Genomic DNA, 20,713 nt, shown 5'->3' with positions numbered 1-20,713 from the left:
TTGCAAGTTTTTTATTTTTTATTTTTTGTGACGACACCATACCATCGCACAAACATTAGACCTAATACGTAAATTTTTTGGCGACATAGGCAATGCTGTCGCAAATTAGTTTTTGGCGACAGAGGTAATGCCGTCTCAAAAAAAAAAAAAAATTGCGACAGCTTCTTTTGCTGTCTCAAATAAAAGTTTTAGCGACGGTAGATGTATTGTCGTCGCAAAAGGTCTCATTTTTTACATATTATAGGCGATAGTAAAATACCATCACGAAAGCCAACATTTGCCGTCACAAAAAAAAAAAAAGGCAACGGCAGCATGACATCGCTAAAACTTTTTTTGCAGCACCCTCTATTGTGACCCACCTTTTTTCGTTGCTAAAAGTCATTTGCCGTCGCTAAATTTTTTTTGAGGCAGAATTAGGTGTATTAGCGACGGCATTTTGCCGTTGCAAAAAATTGAAATTTTTGTAATGACAATTCTCTAACAATCCAACAGTCTACAGACATCCCTTGTAATTTTTTGTTCAATAAATAAAAAAGCTTTTATTTCCAAAAAAAGTGTGTTACTATTGTATGTCAAGTTATTAATCTTAAGTCTCCTACATAACTAAAGAAGCAATTTATGAAGTTATGGTCTGAGGTAGTAAACAAAACGGATCTATGTTGAGCCTGATCTAAGGAAAGAAAGCTTGAGGTTAGCCACTTCTGTAAACTAGAAGCTTGCCAATGCCAGAGCCCTACGCCGACTACGCTCAGGTAACGGTCAAAATCTTTAGATACTGTTCTTATTTTGGAAGTATAGTGGATCTAAAATCAAAACATCCTAAAATTATAAATAAGTTTTTTTTCCTTTTTATGAGTCTATATCACTATTTCTATATCCAAGATTTGTTACTAGAGTGTATTCATGTCATGACCCGAACCCGCCCCTACAGATTAAGGTCATAGCCGGCCAGTAATCAAGGGATTACCTACAGCCTTCAACCAGACAAAAGATATTCCATCAGAGTCAAGGGGCCAAACGAAAGCAAACTTAAACTTTTGTCCATAGAGCTGTGCTTACGTGGCACATCAAACGTGTAAAACATATGTATTCATTAATAACTCACATCAAAAGGAAAATAACTTAAAGTTTTATACACACAGGATCATTCAAGTCTTAGTCAGCCAAGCCAAACTTATATACAAGGGTGATTCAACGTTTTCGCCAACATTTCGAGATTGTAACACAACGAAAGAACAAAAGGGCAAAAACGAGTCTCGTACGTAAGACACTAAGGCTGACTCCTCAAAACTTTGACTTTTCTTACACTTCACCGGGGCTGGGTTTAGACATCTCTTTGCTCACCTACATACACATGAATGAGTGTGAGTGAAAGCCCAGTGAATAATATCAAATAAAGAAGGTACATGAATGCGATTCACATATATCAGATGGCTTTGGGCCCATTTAGAATTCTATTTAGTGCATTGTTTAGTACGTTAGGCGATTCAAGCCCGAACATATCAAACGGCCTCTGGCCCACTTCGTTCCTTAACAAACGGCCTCAAGCTCAAATCATTGATGTCCGACGGCCTTTGGCCCAATCATTTATGTCAAACGGTGTCTGACGGCCTTTGGCCCAATCATTCATGTCAAACAGTGTCCGACGGCCTTTGACCCAATCATTCATGTCAAACGGCCTTCGGCCCAATCATTCATGTCAAACGGTATTCGACAGCCTTTGGCCCAATCATTCATGTCAAACGGCCTTCGGCCTAATCATTCATGCATGTCGAACGGCCTTCGGCCTAGTCAATTGTATCCAAAGATCTTTGGCCCAATCATTTGGCATAACAAATATTCGTCAACAATTCAATTTAACAAACTTATAAGGCTTATACAGAAATAAGCAATTAAACAAATAACATACTTCAAATATCTTTACTAAGATATTACTCACAGTGTTCTGCCGACCCTACACATTTTATAAACATAATGGGTCACAAACAATTCAATCCGTTCTTAATTCATACATCTCTCTTAGGCTTCTTTCTTATCCTTTTAACTCATTCACAATACTTAATGTATGCCTAAGAGTGCTTAGAAATGAAGGAGAACGGAAAAATGAAACACTAAACATATTTTCAAAATTTCAGAAACAGGGCTCCCCGCTTGAGCGTGGGTTTGAACGCTCGAGCGGACCCCTTAGGTCTACAAAAATACTGGTTGCCTCATTTTTACGCTCGAGCGTGACTTCGGACGCTTGAGCTGAGAGTTCGAAATATGTGACTGACGCTCGAGCATGAATATCCCCGCTCGAGCGGACACACTAGTGTCTGCAAAAGTTCTAAGAGCTAACATTTCACGCTCGAGCGGCCATTGCCTCGCTTGAGCGGACATGCCAAATTCTGGGTTTTGCAACAACCATTTTGAGCTTCAAACTTGCATTCAAACTAATGTAACCTGCATATTGTGACCCATAGCTCACATATACATTTACTAACATGATACAACACCAGATTTATCACATTATGAAGCTCAAATCTCATGAATTAATTACATGCATGCCCCAAACTACACCAAACTTATTTCCAACATAACAAATTCATGTATTCAAAACTCATACTCCTATGAATTGTACATGCATGTGAGATATAGCTCTCATTCTCAATTTACATGATGTAGAGATGACCAAAAGCATGAACTTCAATCAAAATTCAACATGGATCATGTATTTCAAGCTCAAACATACAAATTCATGGCAATTTCTTACATGCATGTGTATATTGACTTCCAATTCATCAAAACCAACTCAATTTATGTTCTTGATCACCTTATGACTTGAATTCACAATATTACAAACTTAAGCTCATAAATCTTTGCTCAATTACTCACTTAGGAGCTTCAATCTTCACAACTATGGCTAATTCTTGAACTAATCCCCTTAGGGCATGTTTGATTGGAAGGATTAAAGCATGGGATTAGGATTATTAATCCGTGGGCCCAATCATTCTATGTTTGTTTTGACATTTTGGTTTAGGACTATTAATCCAATGGATAATTAATCCAACAAATTTGTAGGATTATTAGTAATGGGGTAGGGGTGGGATAGTTAATACCACACTAATTTGATAGGATTATTAATACCTCACTATTAGTATTGTAAATCAAACATGGCCTTAGTTTCTTGAATTCTCTTGCAATTCTTTAATGTTGACCCCTCTCTCTCTCTCTCTCTCTCTCTCTCTCTCTCTCTCTCTCTCTCTAAATTCGGTTCTCTCTCTCACTCTAGAGAGCAAAGTTAGATTTTGAGCTCAAAACCAATTGAATAAGAGTGTATATTGGCCCTTTTTATAGTCTCTCACTTAATCAAGTTGATTAAGGTTAATAATGATACTTAATTCAATCAATTTGCTCGAATTATTTCGATCCGAATCAATTTTTAAATTAAATTTCACCGTAGGCTCTAAAAATTACGCTGATCACAATGGCGTAATTAATTTCGGTTTCTGTGGCCGATAAGGCCTTCAATTTCAATTCTAAAGCAGAAAATCAAACAGATTTTCTTACGGTGAACAGATAAAAATTCAAATCCACATATATACATATAAATGGCACGCAAAATCATATTAAACACATAATCACATTCATAACTAAGATTAATTAGCATAATACGGAACAGGGTTATCACAAATCAAGTACTAATACTAATCGCAAATTGTTACCAACGTCGTAATTTTTTACAAAATCCACCAAATACTAGTGATTTTTTACAAAATCCACCAAATACTAGTGCTGCTAAAGATATAGAATTTATAAGAAAAAATAATTGATAAAATATCTCAAGAAATCATATATTATCAACAACAACTAGATTTAGTATAATAAAAAAATAACAATAAAAAAATAAAATATTAATAATAATATTAAATTACACATCACTGTTACATCATCAAGTCACATCATTTAGGCCAAATTAAGCCATTAAAAATTATAATTACCCAGCATCACTCATATTTACATGTCTCATGTGGCACGAAAAATAATTTTTTTATTTTTTATTTTTTATTTTTTTTAGGTAAGCAATCTTCGAACGTGAACATAATTGATCAAATAACAAAATTAATTAAATAATTTTGTTAAAAAAGAAGATAGAAAGAGGGATTAAAGCCATGTGAATTTAGCAAGAAAAAAAACAAGCTAATTGCAAGTCAAATTATCACCTAATTTCAAGATGAAAGAAAAAAACGTTCCATTTGAATGTAAAGTGGGTCCAAGTGTAGAGAAAATTTGATATATATGCTCTTGTAAATTGTAATGGTATCTTTTATAAGGGGTTGTACCAGTTATACAAAATATAAAGTTTTATATTCATGAAAATAACACATTCTTAATCCAAACAAAAAAGGGTTTGGCTTCCCTCCGATCCATAATCAGATCGGGGGTACTGTTGGTCCTATGAGGGTCCATTACGAGTCCTATTTTGATAATTTAAATCATTAATGTGTAGAACTCGTCAAGTAATATATACTTGTAAAAAATCATATTGATCAGATATCGATAATTACGTGATCAAATCAGTTTTATATAAAAAAAAATGAACGGTAAAAAAATAAACGGTTGATAGAAAATCTAATCCGATGAAATAGTTATCGATATCCGATCAACGTGATGATTTACAAACATATAATACTCAACGAGTTTTACACGTTGAACGGTTTAGATTATCGAAACAGAACCCGTGATGAGCCTCCACAGACCTATCAATACTCTCCAGTTCGATCACGGATTGGAGGGCATTCAATCCCAATAAAAAAGCTAATGAATCTTTTTGTCTTAACTTTTTTTATTTTATTTTTTATTTTTTTTAAATTTTATTTAAAGCATGAAAGCACCCTTTGCTCCATAAGGGCTAGTTTGGCATGTACTAAATAAGTCAAAAAGTCAAAAAGTCACTATCTTATTTAAGTCACATCATCTTATTTAAATCACATCACCTCTCTAACACATCACATCAAACCCAACCCAAATCCAACCCAAACCCACCAATAAGTCAAAAAGTACACTTTTTTAGGATATCCCAAACCAACCCTAGGTAGGAGGCAGAGAAAAAGACACAAATCTTCATTTGATTGACTGGTCCCATGCTATCCGGTTCATGAATTTGGCATTGTATAAATCTCTCGCCCTTAAATATAATGGGTAAATTATACTTATTTTTTTTTAGAGATTTAAAAAATATATATATATATATATGTAATACATTATAATTTTGATATAATAATAATTATTATTATTATTTAAAATAAGAGTAAAGGAGCCGAAACTTGTGTAGATGATGTGATAATTAGGGGTGTGCGCGGTGCGGATCGGTGCGGTTTGAGAGAAAAATAGAAACCGTATAGCGGGTGGCGGATTGATAAAAGTGTCACTAGAATTTGCCATTTTCCTTATCAAAAACCGGCGGTTCGGTTGGCAAATAATGGCGGATTTGCATTGGCGGTTCGGGCGGATTGGCGGTTTATAAAAAATATAATTCAAATTACAAAACTTAAATCAAAGAGTAAAAAAAAGACGAGAGATACCGTGATGTTAAGCATCTTGCGAAGTTTTCTTCTGATGCAGCAAGTATAGCAACAACATGATAATATCAAAGACTATGCCATCAGTTCATTACAAGCATCTGTGGAAGCTACAATGATCAAATACAATACATAAAATTTCCCTCGAGCAGTAATGTAATACTATATTCTAAGATATAGAATAACAAGCAAACTTAAGTAAAAAAGAATTTTTAGAATCTTATAAAACATGATTTAATAGCGGTGCGGGTCAGTGCGGTTTGGAAGAAAAATAGAAACCGGCGGATTGATAAAAGTGTCACTAGAATTTGCCATTTTTCTTACCAAAAACTGGCGGTTCGATTGGCAAATAATAACTAATTTGCCTTGGCGGTGCGGTTTGGTGCGGTTTTGGCGGTTTCGGCGGTTTCGGCGGTATTATGCACACCCCTAATGATAATACAAGTATAAATAAAAAATATGGGCATTGATTTAGAACCCTTAAAACACCCACCCCACAATCCCCTCACACACATGGAGGTTGGTTGGGGATTGGGAGAAAAAATAAATAAATAAATAAATAAATTTGACCAATCAAAACTAAAGGGGTCAAGAGGTGACCCCCAAAGGGGGTCTCAACCTTTATTAAAAAAACATATACATATTTTAGTGTAAAATATGATAATATTATTTTTCAATTTATATGATTAACGAATTACTAATAAAATATACTTAATTATTATGTGAATTAAAACTTTTTAAAAATCCAATATAATTATATCATATCTGTAAAATGTATTATACTTTTTTTCAAATATCAGAATAATATAATTGACCCTTATATAATTTAGGAACATGAGTATGGGGCTTCCATTAAATCACTAATGAGTATAATAATCCAATCCAATAAAGCACTGAGCTGATGAATTTATTTTCTTGTATCAATCGATCTTGTTCATGACCAGGACGGAATTACGAGAAGATTATGGGGGTTATAATCCCTTGTTTCTGTGAACATTATTGTTTATTGTAGAACTTTAAATATATATATGTATATATATATATATATATCATTTTATATATAAAATGGCCTCCAATATAAAAAAATATATGCCTGTTTTACGTCCAAAAAAAAAAACTTATTCATCTTATTAGAATTAGCATATGGTATTTAAATTTCTTTTATGTGTAAACTAAATAAAGACAAAGCACTGTAAAGAAAGTTAAAAAATTGTATGTGCAATAAATTATTCAATTTGTTTTGAGAATCAACCATAACTAAAATCTGCACAATGATATTTATTTATTTATTTATTTTTGTATAAAACTATATTGTATATCTTTCATGAACCCCAAATGACGACTTGGCTACATTATTATTGATTTACTTGAATGATTTGCATATATGAGAAACACTGATATTTATAGGTGAAAATACAACTGCAAAACGAATATGACTTGATACGAATACGACTTTGATGAAATTATTGGAAACTTATTGATTTACGAAGAAAAGGAATAATTATACTCATAAAAATTATTTCACCTCATAAACGATATAATTTTTTGTATTTCACAAAAAGTATAATTTTTATTACGAAAATTATAATTTTGGTTATTCATAAATTTAGGGGTCCATGCACACTATAATTTCACCATTCATAATTTTCAACGCAAAAATTATAACTTTTATTACAAAACTTCATAATTGTTAGAACAAAAATCATAAATGTTGAGCTAAAAAACATTTTGGTCATATGAATTATTATCTCTCTAGAAGTGGATTTAGAAAATCATTAGTCATGAATTGGGACAGAACTAGAATTTCATTATTGCAGGGTCAAAAGAAAAATAAGTTTTTTCATTATGTACACAAAATACACATGTATATATATATACTAGTAGTCACCCGTGCGATGCACGGGATTTTACAAAGTGAACATAATAAATTTTAAAAAAAAAAATTATGATATTTAGTTGTATTTTCTAATATAAATAAAATATTTTTATTTAATTTGTGTATATAAATCTTATTATACATCATTCAAAATTTTTAATGCTTCACAACATGAAAAATTAAAAAACATATCATATATAACATATATCAATTTAATAATTGCAATCAATTATTGAAATGAAGTTTTAAGATATCATATATAACTAATAATTAGATCAATAGAGACCCTATGTAAAACCATATATAACTAATAATTAGATTTTATGTAAAACCATATATAGACCCTATGTAAATTTATATGAATTTGAACATATTGCTTGAAAAGATCTATCATTAAATAATACAATAGAATAAAGATGAAAAAAAAATTACATGAAATTTTATGACTTCAAATAGATTTCAATTAAAAAAATGATTAACCTCGAGATATTGCTTGTAAAGCTCTATGTATATTATAATCTTCCCTAGAGAGGAAAAATAAATAAATTATTGGAGTTAGGAGATATAAAATATTAATACCTTAAAGAAATTTTTATGACCACCACTGTGTTAAGAGGAGATAAAAAAAAAAAAAAAAAAAGGATGTTGTTTCCAATGTTGGATTTTGTTGGTGGTTGTTCAAATTTATATGGAAACTTAATTTAAAGATAATGTGTTTTGGAGGTTTAGTGTTTAAATTCAAATTTAATTTTTTTGATAAAGATAAGGAGCTAAAGATATCATAGAAAATTTAATTTTAAAATTTTAACATCACATTTAAAAAAAAAATACAAATCAATTATTTTATTAGCAAACATTTATCTAAAAAATGCGAACACTTATCTTGTTGTTTATTTATTATTTTTGACATTTTTCATCTTAAATCATCGCATAACAAATAGATAATAAGAGTTAGTTAAGACAACCAAAAGTGGAGTAACAAAAACATACTAAAATTATAATTAATCAAAATGACTAACATTAAATAAAAGAATTCTATTTTTTCATTTTTTTTTTCAATCAATAAGAGATATTATGTTAATTATCCCACACAAAATAATTAAACACAAATAGTCAATAAGTGAAAGAGTCACAAATCGATAGTAGCACTTCAAAGATAGAATGAAATCTCAATTAAAAGACACATTATTAGCCAAAAAAAGAAAGAAATAAAAAAATACAGATTGTAGAAAAAAGAAAAAGAAACAAAAACATAAATAGAATTTATAGCAAAAATAAAATAATAATATTCATTTACATAAACTCCCTTTCCCACAAAGGCAAAAACTCATGTAAGTACACATTTCAAATGTAAAGTTGATACAATTGAAAAAAAAAAAAAAATCACTTATGACTTGAAATTTAAAGCAAAATTTTTTAGGCACCGTAAAGGAGAGTCGAAAAGGGCACAATATTGATTGTATTTTTTTTTTTCTTTTCAATGTCGCATTCATGGTTCCTTTTTCAAGCACTTGTTTTTATATTGAAAAGATTAAACTTAGACAAAAGATATACTTGGAATTATATCATATTTAAAATTTATATGGATAATTAATTTTGAAAAGATTAAGTTGGAATATATGAAAATCTACAACAATCAAGTTTAAAGAGAAGATAAACTCCAAGAGATAGGAAGTTCTGAAAAAAGTAAAAATTTAAGTTCAAATTTAAAGATAAAATAATATAAACATGAGAAAATAAAATAAATTAAATTAAATTTCAACTTTGAAATCTTGATCTTATCTATAGGCTATGAAATTATTTTATTTTTTAAAAGCAAACGCGAATAAGATAAATGCTAACATTTTATTTTATATATATATATATATATATAATAAGTGGAAATAAGAGTTGTCAGAGTTGTGAGTTCTTTTTTATTATTATTATTATTATTTAAATTTATGTGATACGGTGATAAACATGTGGGGTTCTATATACATATGTATATCCACAACTCCAATGAAAGATATTATTTAATTTTTTAAAATATTTTTTTAGATAACACAATTAGGAGAGGAAGTGAGAATACTTGAATAGTGAGAAGAGGGGTAAAGAGATGTGCCACGTATTTATTTTATTTTTTTAAAATTATGAGAATTTAGGATTCAAGTTTTTGAATCTTTTGACCTAACAACTACATTTGGTTATATATATAGTATAGATATATATATAATATATAAATTATATATGTTTACAATGTGTTAGTGTACATTGTAACATTTCTCAAATAACAATGCACAACACTCACAAGTGTGCCGTGTATTCCATCTAGTCCTCTGTTCTTTCACATACAATTGATTTAATGAAAGAGAAATAATAAAATTTCACAGCCAAATTGGCTTATGGAATTATATAAAGACACACTAAAAATGTTTAAAAATTTTTAAAAAAAAAATCATATAAAAAAGTTAAAAAATTCTGAAAAGCTGAAAAATTATTTACAAACACTTCATTTTTTTTTTTTTCACTTCATATTTTAGCAAAAAAATCACTAACAAGGTCAATTTCCAAACGAATTCCAAATATTTAGTAAAATTGAAAATGCCAAATAAAGCATTATACAAAAATGCTTAGCAGAATCAGGTTAGGGTTGAGGTATCTGGAATTTAGAACAATAGTATTTATAGCATTTTTGTACTATGTCAGTGAAAAGTAATTATAAAAAAGTGATAAATATTACAAATATTAATAATTAATATCATAAAAGTTTTCATTAATGTACAATAATTTCTCATTTTTGTATTTATGATTTGTTGCTCTTATAACTCAAGTGAATTTGTTATCTCTTGTAATCTTCAGTAACCTCTCTCTCTTTTTTTTTTTTTTATTTCTTTTTTTTTTTTTAATTTATCGTAGTAAGAACTACAACAATGTGGATGTAGTCCTAATTTGGGATAACCATATAAATCTTGTATTCTTCGTGTGCGCATGTAATTTGTTTTTCTTGTGTGTTTGTTCATTTCTATATTTCATATTTCATCAATTCTTATTTTTTTTTTTTTAAATCGGGAAAAAAAATTTCATTGCAAAACCAATAAGAGATCGAATCTACCTATTACAGCGACATCAAAAGATCTTAAAAAAAGATGAAAATCTCCATACAAGGAAGGATCCAAGCCTCCAAGGATGGAGCCAAAATTTCAACTTTAGAGAGGCCAAGATATGAAAAAAAAAAATTTCTTTTATATATCAATTATTATATACGGTCATATTTCAATTCAAGAATCATAAATAACTACTACATAAAAATTATTAACTATTTAATCTTCACATGATCAAAAAAGAGTCATATACTCAACTTTAATATATAAATAAAAGAGAAATCGTAAATTAATTGATTCTTTTGTATATGCTAACTCAAATTTATATTAAAATGAATTGCCATTTTTTTTTTCAAATTTCAAAAGTTTTCACTGGTCTCTTGTGAATCCCATTAATATGATATCAACATAATAAGTATGCCTAATCAGGTGACAAATAAATTATGAAAAAAAATATAATTAACGTATTATTATTGTTAAATTATGTTTTTATCAAATAAATTAAGAAAAGATAAGAATTTTTTTTTTTTTTTGTTTTGGTGTTCCAATTCTTTCGTACTAATAAACTTGTTTTTATTAAGAAACATGAAGTTTTCAACATTCCTACAGAAGGTAGGAGCAGCAGGGGCCATTTGTAATAAAAAAAAGTTTTGGGCAACATAGCATATCATCTTAGTAGCATTGTTTCCTTTGAACAAGGGGCCATGGCCCCTCAATGTCTACATATAGGTCAGTCCTTGCAAGTTTCCATAGAGAAGGAGAAAAGGTACTCGTAAGAGAGGGAAATAAATCTCGAACTAAAAAAAAAAAAAAATCAAAGAAAAAAAATCATATCCAAGTTGTCACCAAATAAGGCTTGGTTTGGGTTACACTAAATAATACAAAAAGTCAAAAAGTCACTATCCTATTTAAGTCACATCATCTTATTTAAATTACATCACCTCTCTAACACATCACATCAAACCCAATCCAAACTCAACCCATATAAGCCGATAAGTCAAAAAGTACACTTTTTTAGAACATCACAAGCCAACCCTAAATTTAAAACTCCATTGCTCTTCAACCTTCAATTTAGAATCTGAAAACTCTATCTCCGTTGATTAAGATAGAACATTAAGATTGAGGTGGTTGTTTAACGTGAAACAAGCGCGTTATCTAATGTCGGCTATTTTCACTCCACTTTGCTCGAAATACACCTTCATTTGTCCTTATTATACATAGAAAGAAGTGTATTTTGAATAAAATGGAATGAGAATAATAATTATGTATAATGGGGAAGTTAGGAAATAGTTTTAACAGAGGCAAGTATATTAATCACAATATCAAGGGGAAAAAAAATCACAAACAAAAACTTCCGTTTCGTGAATCTCACAAATCATGATTCTACCTTTTCTATTTGAGTATGATGTTTGGATACAAAGTTTCAAAAATTAATTCCATATCACTTTTGAAAACTCGTTTCAGGCGGGATTTGAATTTTGAAATTTGACTTACCTGGTCGCCTTCCCGGACGTCTGGCCGGTTGACCGGAACAATGGAATTTTATTTTATTTTTTTTATTTTTTTTATTTATTTTTTTGCAATTGACACTTGTTAAAAAATATTTTCCGAATTTTTTAAAAAAATTTATGAGCTTTGAATATAATTTTGGATTGTATATTTAGTTATGAGTTATAAGTTTTTTAATCAAATAACTTTTCTAATTTTCAAAACTCCCTCCAAAACTCAATTCAAAACTCTTTTCAAAACTTATAACTAAACAAATTTTTCACACTCAAATCATAATTTCAAAACTCATAAACTCCAAATAAAATTCTATTTTCAAATCATATTTAGAAAATTCTAATAAACGCAACCTTCATACTTTGACACAGCAACAAAAGCTAACATAAAATTTCTAATATAAACTTATACTTCATTAACAAAATGACATAAAGTATCTAGTTTCTAATATATTTCTCCATCACATAAAGTATCTAGTTTCTAATATATTTCTCCGTCACTTTTTTATCTAGCTCCACTAAAAACTGTTACCTACATATATTATTAACATTGACCATTAAGTAAAAACACGTATAGAATAATGAATTAAACCATTAGGCTGATTCATCATAAAAACAAAAACAAAAACAAAAACAAAAACAAAAACAAAAATAAAAATAAAAATAAAAATAAAAATAAAAAAAAATAAATGTATTCACTAAAAAAAAAACCATCAATAATGCATCAAGAAACAAAACCAAAATGAAGGTACAAAAAAAAAAAAAAAAAGTACTGGGCATATTAATCACCAAAAAAATTTCAACCCTAATCAAATAATCTAATCATGCCATCACAAATCCATCTCCCAAAGTTAAGAAAATACTACAAATCAACACAAAGAATATATCAACTAAGACTCAAATAATGGAAAAACCATCAGTACATCATCACAATTAGAAAGAGAAAAGAGACTTACAATTACAAATTGGAAATTGAATCAAACTTGTTGATGGCAGTCAATGATCTTCAATTTTCAATAGCTATTCTTCAATCGTTTACTTCAATCGTCAATTACTGATTTAGGCAACGTGAAGAGAGAAATTGTGGGAGATTGAGAAGAAAAATAGAGTAGGGGTGTGTTTCTTTCTTTATTTTTTTATTTTTTTACACACTGTGTTTAAATAAAAAAAATAATAATATTAGGCTTATAAGCCTTCGTTTGGGATGTAAGTTAGCTTTTTGGCTTTTTAATTTTTTTGTCATTTTAGTTTAGGGTTAAAAAGTCTCGTTTGAGATGAACATTTTGATTTTTTTTTACTTTTATAAGAGAAAAAATAAACTGATTATGATTTTGATGTAATATTTCATCTTATTTGATTAAAAAAATTTATTTTTGTCTTTTTATGACAATTTTAACCAAAACCTTATATGCCAAAGTTGAAAAGAGGCGGAGGGGGCGTAGTAAAACAGGGGGGCATTGGTCAGTGGTAAATATTTAGGAGGGGCAAAGTTGGAAAAAAAAATATAGGCAAAAGTAGAGTTTTGGAAAATGTGAGGAGGGGCACCCCTCGTGAGCTTATGGTACATTCATGTATGATAATGACAAAGAAATTAAGATAGAAATTTTTTAATTTTTTATAAAATATGAGTTAGATAAAATAAAACGGCTCCGTAATTTATTTTTATATGATAATAATATTTGGTCATGGCAAAATATTTGGTCATGGCTTAAATTGGCTGATTTTACTTTTGCTCTCACTAAACTGTCTATAACTGTCAATTGTAGAGATTGCTCAGATTGATTTTTTCAATAAATTTTTTTTTTTTGGCTCTTCTTCTTTTTTTTTTTAATTGGTGCGTTTAAAAGGTGGAGTTTTTTCTCTTTTTTTTATTATTATTTTTTAATGCTAATATAAGATTGTGTTCCTAACCAACTAGTGGCAAGACACTCAAATCCCGAGTTCTAGCCTATATGATTTATCAATATATATATTAAGTGTGGTGCAAACGCGATACGTGTTTAATTATACATTTAAATTTTTAAATAGTTTAATAAATAAGAAAATTCTGTAATAATTTTTAGACAGCTTGATGAATAAAAAAAGTGTTTAGCAGTTATTAAATGTGACAATTATTAGAAGGCATTTAAGAAAAAAAATAGAAAAGGTGACACTGTACGTCTCATATAATAAGAATATAATTAAAGCATTGAGACTTTCATATATATATATATATATATATCAAACACTATAAAAGGTGCAACTTTTCTTAAATTGAAATTTAATAATAAGAAAACAGGAACCGAAAGCCCTATCTTAGCTTTCATATAGTTTTAACTTATTTATGTTATTTTTACTTCAAAATCTATAAGCAAAATTATTTCAAATATTCAAACACAAACTTCTAAAATAAAATAAACTATAAACAGTTTCAATAGGCTATGTCGATATATAAATTAAGGATAAGCTTCAATAATGTATTGAATAACTTTGGTGGGCTTGATGGTGTATTGAGTGAATCCAGCCTCACTCAGAATGTAGGCCCATTCCTTTGAAGTCCTCTCTTTCCCTTTGTTTGTATGAGCCATCATACCCATGTCCATCATCAACCTCGCATATTCAAGCTTGTCTCTCTCCTTTTCTTCTTCTCCTTCTTTAATCACAGCTTCAAAAATAATCACCTTCCCTTTGTCTTTTGGAATAGCCTCTCTACATTTTCTTAGAATGTGAATGCACTCGTCATCTCCCCAATCATGCAGAATCCACTACAATTTGAAACATGCATATATGGATTAGTTCTTCTACATGCACAAAATTGGATTAGAAACTCAAATACAACACTCTCACATTTGTGTTCAATTTTTGATCCAATTATGTGTACTTTGAAAATTTTATATGTAAATTAGACAAACAAGCATTGGAAGATGTTATACAAAGAGAAAAAAGTGTACAAAATTTGCATATAGAATGGTTGATTTAAAACAAAGTGCCTATTGAAATGCTATTTAATTATAAAATGTTACTATCATGTTAATTGTATTACCAATGTCACTGATGTTTCTCTTAAAAAAGCAATTGACATCCATGGGTCATAATACCAATGTTTTAGTGTCTTTTGTAATTTCAATGTCTTCTTTGTAGTTCTACTTTTAAAGAAAAGACCTTTCTTTAAACAAATGTTATAAACCTTTATTTGAGAACTTATTTGAAGTTTGAAATGGCTTACATATGAAAGAAAGACCAACCTCAAAGTTGGCGTTGGGATCTCCTACTTCGTGTTTTATTGTTTGTCTTGTATTGATTTAATCATTAATTTTGATAACATGATAATATGATAATATGTTATAGATATAAAAAAATAAAATATCAATACATTAAAATTGAAATAGTACTCTATTCAGTATTAAAATTGATGTGAAAATCGATAATTAACTAACTAATGATTACCTATTATGGGCATCGTTGATGGCCCAGGTGATTGGCAATTTACCCTTCCCTGTTACTTCTTTTTTTTCTTTAAAGTTACGGTGTTGTTTGGGATGTGGGTTGGGTTAATTTTTTGGTTAAATTAGATACAGAAAAATAAAATAAGATAAAATATTATATTTAAATCATAATGATTTTTTTTTTCTCATAAAAAGAAAAAAAATAAACTAAAAAAATAAACTCAAATGAATTTTTTAGCCGGGGCTAAAATAAATAATATGTTTCGTAGCTTTTAACATTAGTGGCTGAATGGCTCGACTACCCAAAACGACGTAATTTTAGGAATTTTTTTTTTTTTTTTTTTGCTCTCTCAAACAGACAGAAGAAGAAAGAGAAGAGGAGGAAGAGATGGGTTTGCTCGCAGAGAAGGTGATGGCGGCGCCTGTGGGTAGGGTGGAGTCATTCTCTCCCTTGAACTCTCCATCTTCATTGATTTGTTCATTTCTTGATTTATTTGTTTTTGGTTTGTGACTGTGGGTTTGATTTTTGGGTTTGATTTGTATGATTGGTTTTGATTTTTGGTTTTTGGGTTTTGATTTGTCTGGTTTTGGTTTTTGGTTTTTTGGTTTTGATTTTTGGTTTTTAGGTTTTGATTTTTGATTGATTTTGGTTGTTGGGTTTCAAACCCATCTTTCCCAAATTTTTGGGTTTGATGGTTTTGGTGATTGTGAATTCTTAATGAACATAGAGACACACAAATTTTTGGGAAAGACAAAGAGATGAATAGAGATAGATTTTTGGAAGAGAGGGAAGAGATGAACAGAGGGATTTTTGGGATGAACAGAGACAGATTAATGAACATAGAAACATAGAGATAGATTTTTGGGAGAGACAGAGATGAACAGAGGGAGAAACAAAGATGAACCAAGGAGGAAGAAGAGAAGAAACACAGGAATGAGGGAAAGGAGAGAGAGAGGAAATCGGGCCATTCTCGAGCCACAAAAAAATCGAGCGTAGCATGATTGATAAATAAATCGATCGTGCTACGTAGCTCGAAAACGGGGAGCCCGAATGGCTCGATTTTTTCTTTTTTGCAGATGAAGAATGAAGACCAGAAAGAAGAAGGAAGAAATGAGGAGGAGGAGGAGGAGGAGGAGGAGGAAGGAGGGAGGAGGAGGAAGAGGAGGAGGAGGACTGGAGGGGGCATAATATTCGGGGGAGGAGGAGGCGGAGGCGGGGCGACGGCGGTCGGAGGCTGCAGCGGGGCTGGGCTAGGCGATGATCGGCGGATCGGCGGCTGGGAGGGGCAACGATCCGCGGCTGGCCGGGGCGACGATCGTCTTCTCTCTCTCTCTCTTCCCCTCTGCTTCTCTCTTTCTCTCCCTCTCCCTCTACTTCTCTCTTTCTCTCCCTCTACTTGTCTCTGCGTCTTCTCCCTCGAGCCATTCGGGCCAAAATATTTCGAGCTACGAAACATTTCCCTAAATAAATAAAGGAAAATGTTTGGTAACTCAAAATTTTGTAGCTCAAATGGCTCAAATCTGTTAAAACGACGTTGTTTTACGTTGTTTTACACTCAAAACGACGTCGTTTTTAGTGATTTGAGCCATTTGAACTACAAAATTTTGAGTTACCTAACATTGTCGATAAATAAAACAAAAATACAACCTAACTTCTATGTAATGAAGTTCTTTGAAAGCTCAATAATTTATAATAATAATAAAAAATAAAAAATAAAAGGTTATCCATTATTTAAGTGGGTAGTATTAAAATTTGACCTGAGATAGGGTGATTTTTCTGAAGCTTGAATATGCTTACCTTGAGGAATACAGCATCAGCCTTGGGAACACTTGAAAACATGTCCCCCCCAACATTCTCAACACCAACAAAGTCAGGTGCTTCAGATACCACATGAGGGAGATCGAAATTTATGCCGCGAATCCAAGGACAAGCCTTAACGAACAAGCGGATAGTAGTCCCATTCCCTCCGCCAACGTCCACCAACGAGTCCAACCCATCGAGCAAATTTGGACAACCATCAATCACTGCTTGCACCGACACCCTAGCATCGCAAGCCATGGCATCATTGATGAGCTTGCTATAGCCAGGGTTCGTGGCTGCTAAGCTCCATAGGTCCTCACCGTGAGCAGTCTCAAATGCTGAACTATTTTTGTTGGCCAGCACACTTGCACGTAGAGTATGCCATGCTGCCAGCATCACTGGATGGCTCTCTAGCAACACGAGCGGAGCCATGCTTTTTTCGCCATTTTTCATGAGGAGGCGCGAAAGTGGTGTTTGAACATATCGTATTGAGCCTTGGCTTGTGCGGTCTTCTTTAAATACTTGACGGTGGACTAAGAACCTCATGATGCGGTATAGGGCAGGTGGAGAGCATTCAAGGGTAGAGGATAGCTCGGAGAGTGTCATGGGGGCTTCGTGGCGTTCTAGGGCATCGGGTATGCCAAGCTCAATGACACATTTTACCACTGCCATGTCAACATAACCGAACACATACTTCCATATATCCACTCGGGCTTGATCTTCTTCTGCCATATCTCTCTCTCTCTCTCTCTCTCCTTGTTGTCTCTCTGATGCAAAAAAACACAGTAGAGGCGAAGCGCATATTAGCAATGGCGAAGATTGAATTTATATAGGAGAGAAAGCTATTGGAAATCAAGCAAGCAAGCTATTTGTTAATATAATAATACCAAGCATGCTTATATCATTAATATATAATAGTTAGTGCTTCTCCATCAGATGATTTATTGTAGTGCTTTAGGTAGTGCCTTCAACTTTCGGCTACTTTTATTTTTATATGTTTGCTTTCATAATGTTGTATCATAATGATGTTGTATTAGCTCTCCTATATAATGGAGCCTTCTCTTCATGTTTTAGATACAATTGAATCACAGAGTGTATTAGCTCTTTCAATCACTCTCTCAATATTTCTTTCATGGTATCAGAGCAGGTGTAATCCTGTCTCATCATCAATATTTTTGTTGTCTCTCTCTTCTACTCAAATCTATTCTTCTATTTCATGCCTAAATACGGTCCAGCTTTTGGAATGGCTATCGACTCATCCTCCTCTTCTTCTGATATTATCATCTCATCATCTTTATCCTCTCATCAAATGGAAACCTCTCATCTTCCGATCACCGCCCATAAACTGAATGGGCAAAATTATTTGCAATGGTCTCAATCCATATTAATGTTTATACGGGGAAAGGAGAAAGACGACTACATCACCGGAGCCTCAGCACTACCAGAAACCACAGCATCAACCTACAAAAGGTAGATAGCTGAAAATAACATGGTCATGTCGTGGCTCGTCAACTCTATGACCACTGACATTGGCGAAAATTTTCTGTCATTTGATACTGCCAAAGAGATCTGGGACATGGCAAAAGAAACGTTTTCAGACAAGGAAAACACATCTGAAATCATCCAGCTTGAAAGCTCCCTCCACGATTTACGTCAAGACAATCTTACGGTAACTGAATATTTCAATACCCTTACTCGTCTATGGCGTCAACTTGATACGTTTGAGGTTCATAACTGGCAGTGTGTTGCTGATGGTTTGTTGTATAAAAAGATTGTCGAAGGGAAGCGTGTGTTTACATTCTTGTTAGGATTAAACACAAATCTTGATGAAATCAGAGGAAGAATTATGGGAGTAAAACCGCTACCTAGCCTTAGAGAGGCATTCTCTGAAGTCCGTCGCGAAGAAAGCCGGAAAAAACTCATGATGGGATCCCATCAACAACTGAATATGGCAGAAAGCTCGGCTCTTAAGACTCAATTCGCTCCTATTGACAACCGTCAGAAAAATAAAGGAGGTAGGCCTTGGTGTGATCATTGTAGAAAGCCGGGTCACTCGAGAGAAACTTGCTGGAAGATTCATGGAAAGCCAGCAGATTGGAAGCCACGTCAGCCTCTTGAGAAAGAAGGACGAGGTAATCATGTAGGTACAAATGAACGATCACCACAACCTGAAGCAAGCCCTTTCACCAAGGAGCAAATGGAGATGCTCCAGAAACTACTACAGTCACAATCTGGTTCGTCTTCCAACCACATCATTGGATCCGGAACCTTGGCTCACAAAGGTAATTCTTTGAACGCCTTTACTGTTGGTAAGAAACGTAAAAAATCTTGGATTGTGGACTCAGGAGCATCTGATCATATGACGGGAGATGCAACAATTTTTGATACATATAGCTCATGTCAAAATAATTTAACGGTCCGAATAGCAGATGGTTCACTATCAAAGGTTGCTGGTATAGGTTCAGTTGTGCTGTCTAGGAATCTTATTCTCAACTCTGTTCTCCTTGTTCCTGACTTGGACTGTAATTTATTGTCAATTAGTAAACTCACTAAGGAAAAGAGGTGTGTTACTAATTTTTTCTCCACTCATTGTGAATTTCAGGATTTGGATTCGGGGAAGACGATTGGCAATGCTGAGGAATGCTCTGGACTCTACATCCTTAAGGAATGCCACTATCCACAGGAACAACCTCAAACGGCAATTCGTGGTAGTTCTTTTTCGGTTTCGTGTCAAAATAACGATAGAGCAATTATGTTGTGGCACTATCGCTTAGGTCATCCGAATGTTATGTATCTCAAGCATTTATTTCCTTCATTATTTAAAACTCCAAAACCTTTTGATTGTGAAATCTGTCAATTGTCTAAGCATGTACGGTCCCATTTTCCCATTCAATCCTATAAAGCGTCTCGTCCATTCTCACTAATTCATAGTGATATCTGGGGTCCATCAAGAATAAAAAATGTAACTGGTACTAGGTGGTTTGTCTCATTCATAGATGATCATACTAGATTAACCTGGGTCTTCCTCATGAAAGACAAATCTGAAACAAGCCAAATTTTCAAAAATTTTCAAATTATGATTCAGACACAATTCCAGTCAAAAATCCAAATTCTAAAATCTGATAATGCTCGGGACTATTTCAACTCCATTCTAGGAGAATTTTTAGCCAAAGAAGGGATAGTTCACTTAAGTTCATGTGTTGACACCCCACAACAAAATGGCATCGCTGAACGGAAAAATAGACATTTGTTAGATGTTGCTAGATCGCTAATGTTTTCCACAAATGTTCCACAATTCTTCTGGGGGGAAGCTATTCTTACAGCAGCCTACCTTATCAATAGGATGCCATCTAGGGTACTACAATTCCAAACTCCTTGTCAACTTCTCCTAAAATCCTTTCCAACTACTCGCCTCATCTCCACTATCCCACCAAAAATTTTCGGGTGTTCTGTCTTTGTTCATATCCA

At 32.1% G+C, this 20,713-nt stretch overlaps 2 protein-coding genes across 2 annotated transcripts; one reads left to right on the top strand and one right to left on the bottom strand.

The window, feature by feature from the left end:
* Positions 1-14,180: 14,180 nt before the first annotated feature.
* On the bottom strand, positions 14,181-18,039 carry LOC145790419 (acetylserotonin O-methyltransferase-like). Its single transcript, XM_082868198.1, has 2 exons — positions 17,243-18,039; positions 14,181-14,763 (listed from the first exon to the last, which is right to left on the bottom strand). Exons 1-2 carry the CDS (start codon positions 17,975-17,977, stop codon positions 14,455-14,457), a joined length of 1,044 nt encoding a protein of 347 aa, XP_082724324.1. The 5' UTR covers positions 17,978-18,039; the 3' UTR covers positions 14,181-14,454.
* A 441-nt stretch (positions 18,040-18,480) lies between these two features.
* Positions 18,481-20,169, top strand: LOC145790420 (uncharacterized). The gene is made up of 2 exons (XM_082868199.1): positions 18,481-19,527; positions 19,848-20,169. The coding sequence occupies exons 1-2, from the start codon at positions 18,735-18,737 to the stop codon at positions 19,880-19,882; spliced, it is 828 nt and encodes a 275-aa protein (XP_082724325.1). The 5' UTR covers positions 18,481-18,734; the 3' UTR covers positions 19,883-20,169.
* The last annotated feature ends 544 nt before the right edge of the window (positions 20,170-20,713 follow it).

This window comes from Camellia sinensis, chromosome 5 (assembly GCF_055761805.1).
Source record: "Camellia sinensis isolate YWXY chromosome 5, ASM5576180v1, whole genome shotgun sequence".
NCBI classification, from domain to species: domain Eukaryota; kingdom Viridiplantae; phylum Streptophyta; class Magnoliopsida; order Ericales; family Theaceae; genus Camellia; species Camellia sinensis.
This window is presented reverse-complemented; position numbering and strand designations above follow the sequence as displayed.